Raw genomic sequence first — 14,364 nt, forward strand, 5'->3', positions numbered from 1 at the left:
TGTTTAAGATCTAACCTGTCAAATTTGACATTTGCGCGATTCTGGAGATACTGTTGAACGATTTCCACAGGATATGACTTAGAGATCCAATTCACATCTAATAGATATCTTACTCTATCTAACGTAAAAGTGACATTGGTTGCCCGAATTGCGCTGCAAAAGAGAACTAGGTGATATCTAAACTATAACGTATCTAGAATGGATGTAGTACGTGTCGTCTCTTGTGAATATCTTGAAGTTCGAATACGGCAGTAAGACTTTATCATAGTTCTGTAAGGTGGTGTTCGACGCGGTCCCAGTACATGTCATCTTGAAACTTAAGTCATTGTCAATAGAGGTGACAGCAGGGTGTTATCTATTGGGCATTAGCATGTCGAGCACTAGTACCACGATATCTTGTAACGTTGTAGGATACGTTGTAAGTAATTATAAAATAATAAACGAGTACGATTAAGACCGTGACTGTTTCTTAAATTCAATCTGTTTACTCCGAAATCAAGCAAAGTTACTATCCGGTATCCGGCCGGATAGGCCAAATACCGGATAGTAACCTAATATCCGGTGAATCTCTAATATATTAATATTAGTCTAGACATCTATTATCTACTTAGTGTAGGCGTTTGAACGACTTGAACAAAAGTACACAAACGTTTTTTAGCAAAGCAAACACGACCAATTTTAGTTTTGCGTTACAAGCTGTATAAGCAAATATATTATAGTTACTAATGTTTATAATACTGCTACATGACGTATTGTGTAAATTAAATAATGTAAACAAATGCATGACATCATGCTTCGCGTAGCAGAGTTCAGAAGTCAGTCCAACGGTGTTTAGAATAGAGGCCTATGTTATTCATTCTTAATAAGCAAGTTGGTTACGCTGTGTCTTCTATATTGACTTCATAGGTAGAGTTAGACCAAGATAAGTCTGCAACGATTTTGCTAGCACACGCAGTGCAAGTATTATTTTAAACTTCACACTTATATGAAATTATGACGTATAAATAACACTTGCACTGCGTTTGACAGTCTTACTAAAGCAGGCCACTGACGAGCCTTCCAAATGGATGCTGTTACAATGGATTCGTCCAAATGGACGGCATCCTAATATTAAACATTGTACGTTTTTGACATTCACGGACCGATTTTGGATTGCAGCCACGCTATTTGGACTGTTGGAAGGCTCGTCAGTGGCCACCTTAACAATCACCTTCACTGCCAGCGACCCGATAGGCGGGTTCTATGTTCGTTAGCACTTTCCGCTACATACAGATATGGTGTATAATTGTTTCCATCGTATTTTCTCGGAAACGTTCGTATTTGTCATGCTACTTCAGACAACCTCAGTACTTTTTGTACCGAGACTGACTGAAATAGCAAGACACGTTCGTACGTTTCCATGAAAGTACGATGGAAAATAATTACGCACTACATCTGTATGGTTTTTCCCGTGTTATCGGCTACGCTCGTACCGCGTGGCTCGCGCTGGCATGAAGTAGACTTATATGATTACTTGATTAGGTGAAGCAAATTTTTATTTATTAATCAAAAATACATAAAACACACAAACAAAAAACCGGGCAAGTGCGAGTCGGACTCGCGCACGAAGGGTTCCATACCATAATGCAAAAAACGGCAAAAAAAACGGTCACCCGTCCAAGTACTGACCCCGCCCGACGTTGCTTAACTTCGGTCAAAAATCACGTTTGTTGTATGGGAGCTCCACTTAAATATTTATTTTATTCTGTTTTTAGTATTTGTTGTTATAGCGGCAACAGAAATACATCATCTGTGAAAATTTCAACTGTCTAGGTATCACGGTTCGTGAGATACAGCCTGGTGACAGACGGACGGACGGACGGACGGACGGACGGACAGCGGAGTCTTAGTAATAGGGTCCCGTTTTACCCTTTGGGTACGGAACCCTAAAAAGGAAGGAAGATAAAATTAATACCTTAAAACTAAACCTTAAAACCTAAGGGACTAAAACTAATCCCAAATCCCCTGCTTCCGGCATAGACCCCAGAGTGCTGGCGGCGTTACCTCTTTGCACCGCCAGACTAAACATCTGCGCAAAGAAGAGTCCGCTCTGTAATCCTACAGTTCCTACACACCTATCAGACGTTCCGACACCTTTTTGGGTGAAGTTTTGATGTATGTTTGTCTGTTTGTCCGCAGGGTCCCGAGCCGGCACTGAACTCGACCCCGGGCGCCGCGAAGCCGCCGCTACTAAACTCTTTCGAGCTGGACCGCTGTTTGGACAGGTTTGTACAAAACTGAAATAGATGTTACACTTCTTGCTGCACAAGATCATGGCCCTGACGGACCAGCTCAGCCAGGCTAGCATGGGCTCGTCCAGAAATCATGTGATCATATTGGGCCTATTTTGAGCCCCCCTCCCCCTTGGTGACTCCCTCCCCCTGCCACAAGATCACGTGATAATTATGATGCAGGTAGACGCTTAGACGCTAAGCAATCAAGGCCATGGCGCCGATGCGAGCTTTGATTATTAATGTGTTAAAGTTGGTGCGATAAATGTTTTTTATTGGGTAAATACGCATATAACATAGAGCGGAATGAGAGCGGATTATTTTGATCTCATTAAATTTTTGAGTAATACTGTCGTTTTTGCCTTTCCCGCTGTGAAAAAAAAAATACACGTGATATCTTCTCTGACCCCCCCTCGTGATCATTGGTGATATTTTTCTTACCCCCCCCCCCCCCCCCCCCCTCTAAACGATCACATGATTTCTGGACGACCCCCATCATGCTGTCGGGACCATTTTGTGGCTTACAATCATGTTAAGTTGTTTTACGTGTTGCTTTCTTCTTTTCTCTATTCTATTCTATTCTATTCTAGATGTCATGTACCTACTTCTTAAAGAAAAACACGCATGTAGGTACTCCGTACTCCTCGCTTTTAGAGTTGGTCAAAGACGCCTACTCGCCTAGTCTTTCTAAAATGGCATTATAGTCGACCAATTCGTTCACACACTCGTTCTCGGCCTGTCTCCGGTCTTTCGACAAGTGTGTATACTACGGCATAATATGGGGGTTTACTGTCATGACAAGAAAACAGCGTAAGTGATTGATAAGGCTGTAGAACCAAGGTTTGACCCCTGTTGATGTTTTCAGAGAGGAGTCCGGCAGGTGGGGCGGCGAAGCGGCGCGGCGGCGTCGGCGCAGCTCGCCCCCGCGCCGCGCCTCGCCCCCCAGAGACCATGAGCCTCTCGCTCTTGCACGGGTGAGTACTAAAGTCCTCTCGCTCTATCATCAGTCTGGCAGGTGGGGCGGAGAAGCGGCGTCGGGGAAGCTCGCCTCAGCGGCGCGCCACGCCCTACAGAGAACGTATTTTTGAGTCCCCAGTAGCAGTCAAAAAAGGCCTGGCCCATGATAACCGCCCGCGGCCAGTCTCCACAGTACCTCATCAGGAAGAAGATAAATTATAAGAGCATTTTTTTTGCTTTATAAGCCGCGATTTTTTTTTATTTGTCAAGAAAAGGGTTAAATAAAAGCTTGTAAAAATGGACGGTTCCACAGCACTCATAAAATGACAAATCCGCAGGCATCAGCCCCAGCCTCCCCAACCGCTGGCTCAGCTCACTCTTCACCAGCACCTGTGTCTCCAGCCGGAAGTACTGCTGGTGCCCGCTCTCCACTCCCGCTGGTCGCACCAGACCTGCTGGCCATGCAGCTGCTCGACCAGCACTCCCAGCTGCAGGCGCTGATGAAGCAGCGGCTGTTCCATCAGCATCATATGCAGAAACAGGTTAAAATTCTTCCTCATCTTAACTTTAACCCTAGAGTCCCTGGACCTGTTGACCTTCCAACCCAGAGGCGGAACTTAGGCCTTAATGCGGTTAGTAGATTTCCTCATGATGTTTTTCTCCACCGAGAAGCGAGTCACTTGATATAAGAGAGTGATAATTAACATTTTCCTTAGTTTAGTTTAGGACGCCATTACAATAGAGGCGTGTTCAGATATTTGTGAGCACCTTGGCCGTTCCGATATATCTGATCGTGACTGTACAATAAAGTGTTAACATAGATACACATACATTTATATAGCTTAGTCCCAACCATTTCAGTCTTTTGTTTTCTGTTTTTTCGGGTGTTTGCTAAATATTCTATTCTGTTCTATTCGAACAGCACTTATCCTCGGAGGCTGCCAAGCGTCAGCTAGAGCAGTCGCGGCTGCAGGACCAGATCAACCTGAACCTGCTGTCGCAGTCGCATCTGCCGCCTCCTGACGCTTCCCCTGGTACGTACAACACGGGAAACTGACCTTTGGTGCACCCGAATAAAGTTTACAACTAGTAGGTTAAACTGTCGATGATGGTACAATGTTGTATGTTTAAGATTTAATATAGGAGCTCTATCTTGTGCATTAGAACCGCGTAAATCAATATCCATTGGTTTATTGGTTTGTCAGTTGTATTGGTATTGAAACCCAAAATTTTCAAATAGCATTTCCCTGATTTCAATTAGTGAGGATTTGGATATCCTGCAGATTTCAGGCTGTACCGACTGCAGCATTAAATTAGTATTACCGTGGTCACTAAGTCAAAGAAAACATTCGCAAAACGCTTTTACAACATTTCCTTCGCTCAAGAAAATAAAAGTATCGTATATCGTATACATGAAAATTTGGTGGTATAAACATCTTCTCAATAGTCTCAATTTATCAATAATTCTGAAAGCACATCTGTATCCTAAGGTGTTATTTCATCTCGTGTAATGATCAAGACTTTAGAAGATGATCACAATACTCTTGCATCCCCAGGTTCCCTTCAGCAGCAGCTCGGCGCGCAGCAGCAACAGCTGGTCCAGCAGTTGCAGGCCGTGCAGCGCCAATACCTCATGCACGGGCCTCTGTCTGTGCCGCCTAATGCTCCTCCAGGTGTGAATTAGTTTTTTTGTTGATTTTATTTTAACCCAGGTGTAAAGAGGGCCTTCACCATAAATCTAGAAAAAAAGCTCTTAAAATTTTATCTTTTTGCAGATAATTTGCGTATTTATTTACAGCAGGTTTTGTTTTTTGTCATTTAGAGTTCTAAGAATTTTCTGAATCCTGTGAATATATTGAATCTGATAATATATCACAGGTCTTATGCTGTGGGGGAGCGAGATGGAAGAGCATCCGCTTTTCGGGCGCGGAGTTTGCAAGTGGCCCGGCTGCGACGCGCTCGCTGATGACTACCAGGCGTTCCTCAAGTATGTATTCTCTTTGATGCTCTAAGCATTTCTAGAGTCTAGACCACGGTGCCTTTTCTCCGGGGTTCTCCATCAGATGATTGATTCCTGAAATTTCAGTGCCCCTCTTCTAGATGTGGTGCCTTAAACTGCTTAATTTACTTTAATACTTAAACTTACTCTCAAATACTTAGCTACTTTTGTGTAGATATATGTGTGTATTGATCATAGGCCCGTAAGAATCCCAAATTTTTTTATTATGCTCCTTATAATCCAGACACCTGGAAGCAGCCCACACCCTCGACGACAGATCAGCCGCGCAGGCGCGCGTCCAGATGCAGGTGGTTGCCCAGCTGGAGCTGCAACTGCGTCGAGAAAGGGACCGTCTGGCGGCCATGATGCGGCACCTGCATGCTGCTAGGGACTCGAGCCATCACCAGCCGAAACACCCACATGGTTAGTTTAGACACCTACCTTTCTCCTTCATTATAATCTAGGCACCTGGAAGCAGCTCACACCCTCGACGACTGATGATGCAGGTGGTAGACCAACTGGAGCTGCAACTGCGGCACCTGCATGCTGCTAGGAACTCGAGCCATCACCAGCCGAAACATTATCTTATTTACTTCATCGCTGAGCAATTGCCGAGCTATAAAAGTTCCAAAAAACTCAGTAGACGGGGTTCCATTCCAACACAGGTTTGAAAGTGTCCTTACCGCTGCTCTAACAGAGCTCATCTAAAACTTCAATATTTATTCATTTACCAATTCATTGAAGTAGATCTGATTTTTATTTATGTCTTCTACAATTTCAGGGGCGCCCAATGAAGGCACATCACCCGGACCGGTCCGTCGCCGAGTCTCCGACAAGTCTGGTGTGGCTATAGCTGGTGGTAAGTTTTCAATAAGTTATGTTTCGTTTAAGATTGTGGTGTACGAATAAGAAGATTTTAGGTTTTGAATAAACCAACAAACATTGGCTTACTCGAGCTGATTTCGATCATAGAGTTCAAATCCTGGGGTCATAAATGGGCAAATTTTAACAGCTTTTTATTCAAAAACACTCCTTTTGAAATTCTCCTCCTAGATATCATCCTCATGTATAATACATACTAATATCTACGATTCATAAAGATCACCATAATTGTAACAACGATTTTGAATCACAACATTCACAACATTGTACAAACTCTTGTAATTTTCGTGTATGAATGAATCCCGTTTTTCTGTAAGGTCTTCCGTATATGCTCGAAAGAGCTGGATTAGATGTGCAACAAGGTAAAACAGTATTACAATTTCAGTCTTTAGGTAATCATTGTTTATTTAGTTTTATGTTTTAAAAACAGCTGTGATGCTTCGAAACATCTTCAAAGCATGTTTTACAAACTCAAACTCGATTTTATCTAGTACCTACGTTATTAAGTTTGTATGCACTAATAAATATTTATAAGTACCTACGTAGATGGTATTAATTAGTAAAATATAACCTTAGAAAAAATAGCAAGAAATGAAATATAGTTCATTTTGGAGAACAGCCTTATTGAATTTAATAATAAAAACAGATTAGATTTAGTATTATTTTAATTGACTGTTGCAGCTTTTTCGTTTTCAGTTTGATTATTAATTTAAAATAATAATAAAATTATTAACATAGGCATAACATATTCCATAACATCATTATTAAATCATTATATTTTTATGTCATTATAATAGTATTTTAAAAATGCATTGCTATTTTTCAGAAATTCAGCGCAACCGCGAATTTTATAAAAGCGCAGACGTTCGGCCCCCGTTCACATACGCTTCGCTCATTCGACAGGTTAGTATTTACATAAACGTTTGACTTAATAAACTTAATTGATTTACTAATTTCAAGATTTAATACACCGGAATTCATTATTATTCTAATAATTATTCTCAAACGAAATATATATGAAATAAAACAATGCATGCCAGATCAAGAATTAACTTTTCTCTGGAATTTTGTATAGGTATACCACAAGGTCGTTATCTAGTGCCATAAAGGTTACATTATGGTAAGTTTATGTTATTAGTTTAGTCTATTAGCTGATGAAAATATTAATTATTCCAGGCCATCATAGAGTCTCCAGATAAGCAGCTGACCCTCAACGAGATCTACAATTGGTTCCAGACAACCTTTTGCTACTTCCGACGCAATGCTGCCACGTGGAAGGTACGTTGTAGAATCCTGTTTATTTGCTTTTCTAAAAAAAAACAATAGTATAATAATAATAAACAGAAACAGTTTTAGTAAAAGTAATAAGAAAAATTATTAAAGTAATTGTATAATTGAGTAATAAATTATTTAATTTTATTATAATATTGTAATTAAAAGAACTAATATTATTAATAATTCCTGACGATTAGGGACAACAGGTATTTGTAGTATTTTTTACGTAAGTATTATGTGTATTTATTTATTTTCACCAAAATTTCAGGTTATCCTATAAACTTATAAAGTGCAATATGATTAAACGGAAATTTTGGTGAACATGAATATTATATTTTAATACTATATTGTGTATTCTCTTATATAACTATAATAATGGTGTTAACTATAAAATTGAAACGGTGCTTTAATGATTTCGACAATAATGTAATAACTTGAAAATAAAAGAAGAAATAAGTCATTCTGAAAATAACTAACGTGACTATAAAAATCTTCTTCGTTTAAAACAATATTACCTACTATTATTGGTCATAAATTAAAGTTACAATAGCCTTGTTTTTTAAGCTGCAATGAATTGCATTAGAGCTTGTCAGACGTCAAATCAGTAAAGCCCGTCCTTAGCCTTATCCTCGACCAAATAAAGACTAGTATAGTACAACAGAACGCCGTGCGTCACAACCTGTCGCTGCACAAGTGCTTCATGCGCGTGGAGAACGTGAAGGGCGCGGTGTGGACGGTGGACGAGGTGGAGTTCTACAAGCGCCGGCCGCAGCGCGCCGCGCACGCGCCGCCGCCCATCCACCAGGGGTACGGACCCCGCCGCGATGACCGATTCTTTACACTTGCTACAAGACACATGTACATTACCTACAAGAAATGTTACACATTACAAATGATACTGACGGAAAGTTACACAGCTTGGGCCATGACACATACATATATCTTTAATTAATACACTTTTACACTGCGACTGGATATACACACACATTACAAGAAACATTACAAACAATACTATTGGGTTACAGGACTTAGACTGTAAGGTACACATTTACATATTTCTTTACTACACCGTTACACTGTTACTATATACGCAAAATACAATTATTACACATTACAAAATATACTGTTACATGTTATACACATACGTACATAATTACATACTTCTCTGATAAACTACAGTAGGATACACAATACATACAACTGTTTACACATTACAAAAGTGACTACATGACTTTAACTATTACACAAGATACCAAAAGACAAAGTTACCTACATGGCATACAATTATAATTATTATAAATTACACTGAAGGTTAAGAATTGTCAGATAACTAGTTGTAAGACTTTGTGCATTACATATTACACTGATACACCGATACATACAAACTAACACGAATTACATACAAATTATATGAACTGTATCTGTTCTCGTATCACACATTCCTATAATACACAACATTAAACGTTCACCTACACATGCATACACACACATACATACATTATTTTTACTCCAATACATAGTTACCTACACTGCAACAAGATACACAATACAAAGTGACGCAGCATTATAGTGCGGCATAAAATAGTAAAAATTAATAAATGGAACTGAAAAACATCCATACTAAATTATTGCCATATTTATGCTATTTACGTCAAAAATGTGCCAGTTACGTAGGAAGTGGTGGCGTCCTTAATAATTTTCTTCAATGTCTTGTCGGACTATAAATATCACTAATTACACTGAAGGTTACAGGAATTGTGGGATATTTATATGACTTTGACTATTACATATCACTGGTACACTATTACATTCCTACAATATACACGAATACAAGCTAACTATACAAATAAAATATTACACTCCCTACTGAAGTTAATACAATGGAAATACGACGGACTATTAAAATAGATAACTATTACACATTTCACTAATACATTAGCACACTAACTATATAACATATACTACTACACTCACTTTGACTTACGCAAAATACACAGATTTATATAGCTAACACTATTTCATGATACATAGACAAATGTTTTTTTTTAAATTCAATTTCAAATCACTTACGTATAGGATACACGGAATTCAATAAATAATTATTGATACAATGCTACAGATACATGGACTAAATCTTACTCCACTAACGCCATTTCACACAAAGTTAATTAGTTAATTACCCTTTACACTAATTTACTACGAAAAGTTACATCCTACACTACACGATCTACATTTTACATAAATAACATTTTTTTAATGAGTAAAAGATTTTTATTGAAACATTAAGCAAATTAATATAAATATTGTATAAAAACTTATAAACTAAACGTAACTAAATTATAGGAAGGATTATTTTATTTAGATCTTCAGGCACAAGACTAAATACAAATACATATACTTACAGTGCAAAATTAGTGCAAATTATACACTGAGACCATCTTACATTTTACACTTACACAGACACAATAAATGATACATAGGTAACTAAACGTGTCAGATGCAACATTAATTCAGAGCAACATTAACACTGTTACACTAATACTTGAACGCACCAGTATTTTGACGGAAGCAATTACAATGTCTGCTGCTCTAAACAGAAAAACATACTGCGCAGACCATAGTTTTATTAGACATTACAATTTCCTACAAGCTAATAGAGTCGGTCCATAAAAAGTCTGCAGCGGATTTGATAGCCCACGCAGTGCAGGTGTCATTTATACGTCATAATTTCATAGAAGTTTGACGTTTAAAATAACACTTCCACTGCGTGGGCTATCAAATCCGCTGCAGACTATTCTTGGTCTGACTCTAACAGTAATTTCGAAAAATACACTATGTACAGAAGTACCTATATAATCAAGTTATAAAAATACCAATAAACTAAGGTACCTATGTAAAAAAATTGCAAATGAAAAAAAGATACACACATTATGAAAATAGATCCATTATAAACTGAAATAGAAAATTCTGGGGAGGGGGGAACACTTTATCATACACCACATCTGACATCTTAACACAATTAAACACATTGGGAACACTCCACAAGTTTTGGAATCTAACATTTTAATCTTCTAAATATTTTCTATCTAACCTAGAGATACTTAACTCTTGTTGTGTAAATAAACGTTTGGTCTCGTTTCAGATTTGGATTTGTAATTTTTGTGTAGTTAATTTTGAATCATGATTGTAAGTAGACTTATAACCGATGGATAAAATATTAGTACTACAATCATTAACATCAATTTGTAATTTTCTGAAAAGTTTGCTTCGGCACATTTGTAAACTTTTTGTATTTCTAATTTATTACTTTCATCATCGGTTATATTGCTACGAAGTGTGAGGTTATGTACATTTTCTGTATTTAGGTTTTGTTATTTGTGTGTGTCCGTGGGTTTCAGCGCAACGGTGGTAACATTTCTCGCTTGCCTACTAACCTCACTCCTGTCATTCCTTCCGGGACCTCTGGGCCATCCTGCATGACAATCGTTTCTCCACGACGATCTGACGCGTTTCCATCGTCAATTTCTTTAACGATGGAAGCGTTATACTCTTAAGTTTCTATTTTTTTGGATATGTCAGCTACTAATCGGGTTGACTTGTAGAACGCAATCCGGACGAACCTCTCGTTGCACAAATGTTTCGTGCGATACGAGGATGACTTCGGGTCCTTCTGGATGGTGGATGATGCAGAGTTCGTGAAGCGCCGCCACCTGAGCCGCGGGCGCCCGCGCAAGTACGAGCCCGCGCCCCCCGCCGCCGCGCCCGCACAGTAAGGACGCCCCCGCATCGAGCTGCGACCGTCCAACGAACGGGATAGGGCATAGCTTTTTTCTCTGTCGGATACAGCAATTTTGCTGGCTCGACAGATTTAAATTATGATGTCCGAACTTGAGACGATAAAGGTGATGATATTCCCGACCAATAGTAAAATCGAATTGCTGATTTGCTGAATCACGACGACGATTTGCGTATTGTAGAAAAAAGCTAAAACTCATAAAATATATTGATTTGAATGTAAATTTAAATATTTTGAGATATTGTTAAAATGCAAATACAATCTTGTAAATCTTTCAAATTTTTGTAATAATGTTAAAATGTGAGAATCGTTGGGCGATCGCGTCCAAAAAAAGTATACGTGTGATTATAAACAATCAGAAATTATCATGTACAACCGTAGCTGTGATAATTTTTGATTTTTGAAACTAGTTCGATGTTTTTGACAATTTTGTAAAGTGTATCACTGTAAAGCTTTAGATTAATCAACATGTCATGTTAGAATGTATAACTAGAGACACGTGATTGTTCCAAATTATTATAGTTAAAAATAATATCATTATGTGCTCACACTTCTAAGTTTCTTAATACTAACTCGTTTGTTTGCGCAAGTCAGCGTTACATCGGTGGATTTATTATGAATGGAAATATGTATCTTCAAATTCAAAACAAAACTAAACACCACATTTATTAGTTGTGGGTAGAAACGACGGAATGTAAGCACATAAACACAATTATTAGACTTCTAGAGTGCAAAGCTATAACCGATTGTTTTGCTATAGTTTTTAACATCACGGTATTATGTGACTTGTCTAATATTAGCTTTAATCCATATGTTGCTATTGTAATTTCTGATATTTTTAATTTTATCGACTACCATTACCAAATTAAGTATGATAACGATGTTTGTCTCGATGATATGCATGTTGTAAGATGAATTGTAAGAAGGATCGTCGTTGGATACCCAAGTAAGATTGTAGAGATCTTTATCTTCTCTCGAATCCATTTTGTCATCAGCATGTATATCCCGATTTTGTAGTAGCTTGACTGACTTGGCTTCATACGCTTTGCTTGTGCATTTTTGTCGCATGCTATTTAACCTTTTTTCTCTTTTCTCACAAGCTTGCCTTTTTTAACTTTTTATCTTTCCATTTTATTCTATTTATCTTTCTCTCACACACGACACACATGAACACAGATCACAGACGAATTGGACCTTGAAATTCAAAATTTGACACTTCACATTGTACACATTTACACCATACACTCGTGTAAATTGTAGTAGTGATGATTATATCATCATTTGTAAAAGAAGAGGTCTGAAGTGGCCGGGGGTAATGTTTTATTTACATTTTTATTTCTATGTTGGTCAAATCATTCCAAATATCAAAAGTTCTTGAAATTTTCAAATTGATCATTAGTAAAAAGAAATTATTTATTTTATTGAAGCGTTAAGGGCCAGAACTTCATTTGTAATTAATTTGACAGGTTCATGGGTGCACAGAGTCCTCCGATGATGACCAGCCCTCATGGCTACAGTGAAGCTCTCAAAAGGAACCTTCAGGTATGTTTTTTTTGCGTATTTTCTAAACAAAAAGGAAAAATTATAGGAACCTTATAATCGTGTTATAATTTGCAAGATAGACTGCAATGCATGACCAACGTCCTCTTTAATAGAAGAACAGCCACTTTTTATTACTTCTCTTCTTATCTCAAAATCTTATTTAAATTCTCCGCGAATCAGTGTAACTGTGTAAAACAACCACCTATTTTTTGCTTTATATAAAGGAGAATTGAAGTTTTTCATTATAATTTGTGTAAGTCCGTATTTTTTTCAGTAAATCTGAGTAACTATGCACTAAATTATAGTGTCGTTTACATATTATTGCACCGCAATATTAGATATCATAGGAAGCCTAGCATTTCGGAAGAAAAAGTTGATTACCACTACTTTTGAGGTTAGAAAAAATCTAATCTTTAAAAACGGGGTTTAGTCCTTCAAATAGAAGTTGATTCAGACTATTTTTTTGTTGCAGGGTATGATGGAGGAATGCAACCTGTCATACATGTCGAGCGAGGATCACATGATGCAAGGCGCTGAAGAATATCCCTCCTCCCATGATGAGTACAGGTATGTGCCTTACTTGAAGTGGGCAATTGCGTGTTAGTTATAGTAGTGCATTTATATAATAAGCAGAACTCAAATTTCTTATAAAGTCACTCAGAAATCATGTAACTAAAAAAAGAGGCAACTTACTAGCGTACGTCCGAAATAAACGTTTTTTGTTTTATGTACTTTCTGGGGTGGTCATTCAATTATCATTTGTATTTCAGGATTACTTGCAATTTGAAAATTGTATGACCCGAAACAATATTTTAAGACCCAATTCTTTATCCTGCCCACTGTTGTAAATAGTGGTCCTTCGAGCCGGATATCATCCAGCAACCTATTAGGCATATGATGAGAATCTGACATTGATGTTGATATTTGCAGCCGGCCGTCCATGCTGAACGGCTACGGAGGGAGCAGCTCGCACGACGTGAAGGCCGAAGACTTGAGCGGGGCCGACCAGGACATCAAACCTAACATATACGCGCTCAAGAACGAGATGCAGGCTTCCGACTATTCTAACAAAGGTAACTGGACTAAAGTATGACTCTCGCTACAACGGTCCGGGTCCGGGCCGGGTCCGACACGAGAAGGCCGGGGACCTGAGCGGAGCCGACCAGAACATCAAACCTAAACATATACGCGCTTAGAACGAGATGCAGGCTTCCGACTATTCCAACATAGGAAACACTGGACTAGTCTTGACTAGAGTATGACTCACGCTACAACGGTCCGGGTCCGGGCCGGTTCCGGGCGTGGTCCGGTCCAGGTCCGACACGAAATGAAGGCCGAGGACCTGGGCGGAGCCGATCAGGACATCAAACGGATCAAATCTAATATATACGCGCTTAAGAACGAGATGCAGGCTTCCGACTATTCTAACAAAGGTAACACTTTAGACTGGACTAATGGGAGAGTTACAAATTTTATACCAAAATAATACTAGTTGATGGCAAGCCAAAGCCATAGCCTCATAAGACCCATGGCATTTTTTTGTTTTTGTACACATAATTAATGTCATTAACGGCGCGATTAAATTTCATTATTTCTTCTCTTTCTTTTCTATTAATTCTGTAAGAGTTCATGACTTGAATTGG

The 14,364-nt window shown here is 38.5% G+C and overlaps 2 protein-coding genes across 4 annotated transcripts in view; one reads left to right on the forward strand and one right to left on the reverse strand.

Annotated features, from left to right (window-relative positions):
• The window catches only part of LOC134801416 (forkhead box protein P1), a 102,633-nt gene that overhangs the window by 84,507 nt on the left and 3,762 nt on the right, over nucleotides 1–14,364 (forward strand). For 2 of the 3 annotated variants that reach the window (XM_063773962.1, XM_063773963.1), the window contains 15 exons: nucleotides 2,179–2,264; nucleotides 3,136–3,244; nucleotides 3,566–3,769; nucleotides 4,150–4,261; nucleotides 4,784–4,900; nucleotides 5,106–5,214; nucleotides 5,471–5,649; nucleotides 6,008–6,085; nucleotides 6,426–6,470; nucleotides 6,935–7,011; nucleotides 7,285–7,386; nucleotides 8,045–8,190; nucleotides 12,646–12,721; nucleotides 13,194–13,288; nucleotides 13,652–13,794. In XM_063773962.1, the coding sequence (XP_063630032.1) occupies nucleotides 2,179–2,264; nucleotides 3,136–3,244; nucleotides 3,566–3,769; nucleotides 4,150–4,261; nucleotides 4,784–4,900; nucleotides 5,106–5,214; nucleotides 5,471–5,649; nucleotides 6,008–6,085; nucleotides 6,426–6,470; nucleotides 6,935–7,011; nucleotides 7,285–7,386; nucleotides 8,045–8,190; nucleotides 12,646–12,721; nucleotides 13,194–13,288; nucleotides 13,652–13,794 (1,678 nt within the window). The remainder of the gene's footprint in view (nucleotides 1–2,178; nucleotides 2,265–3,135; nucleotides 3,245–3,565; nucleotides 3,770–4,149; nucleotides 4,262–4,783; nucleotides 4,901–5,105; nucleotides 5,215–5,470; nucleotides 5,650–6,007; nucleotides 6,086–6,425; nucleotides 6,471–6,934; nucleotides 7,012–7,284; nucleotides 7,387–8,044; nucleotides 8,191–12,645; nucleotides 12,722–13,193; nucleotides 13,289–13,651; nucleotides 13,795–14,364) is intronic. The other variant, XM_063773964.1, reaches the window with a different exon arrangement.
• Nucleotides 1–14,364, reverse strand: part of LOC134801424 (putative nuclease HARBI1) — a 143,208-nt gene that overhangs the window by 6,989 nt on the left and 121,855 nt on the right. The gene's annotated exons all lie outside the window — the stretch shown is intronic.

Source organism: Cydia splendana, chromosome 22, assembly GCF_910591565.1.
Source record: "Cydia splendana chromosome 22, ilCydSple1.2, whole genome shotgun sequence".
NCBI lineage: Eukaryota > Metazoa > Arthropoda > Insecta > Lepidoptera > Tortricidae > Cydia > Cydia splendana.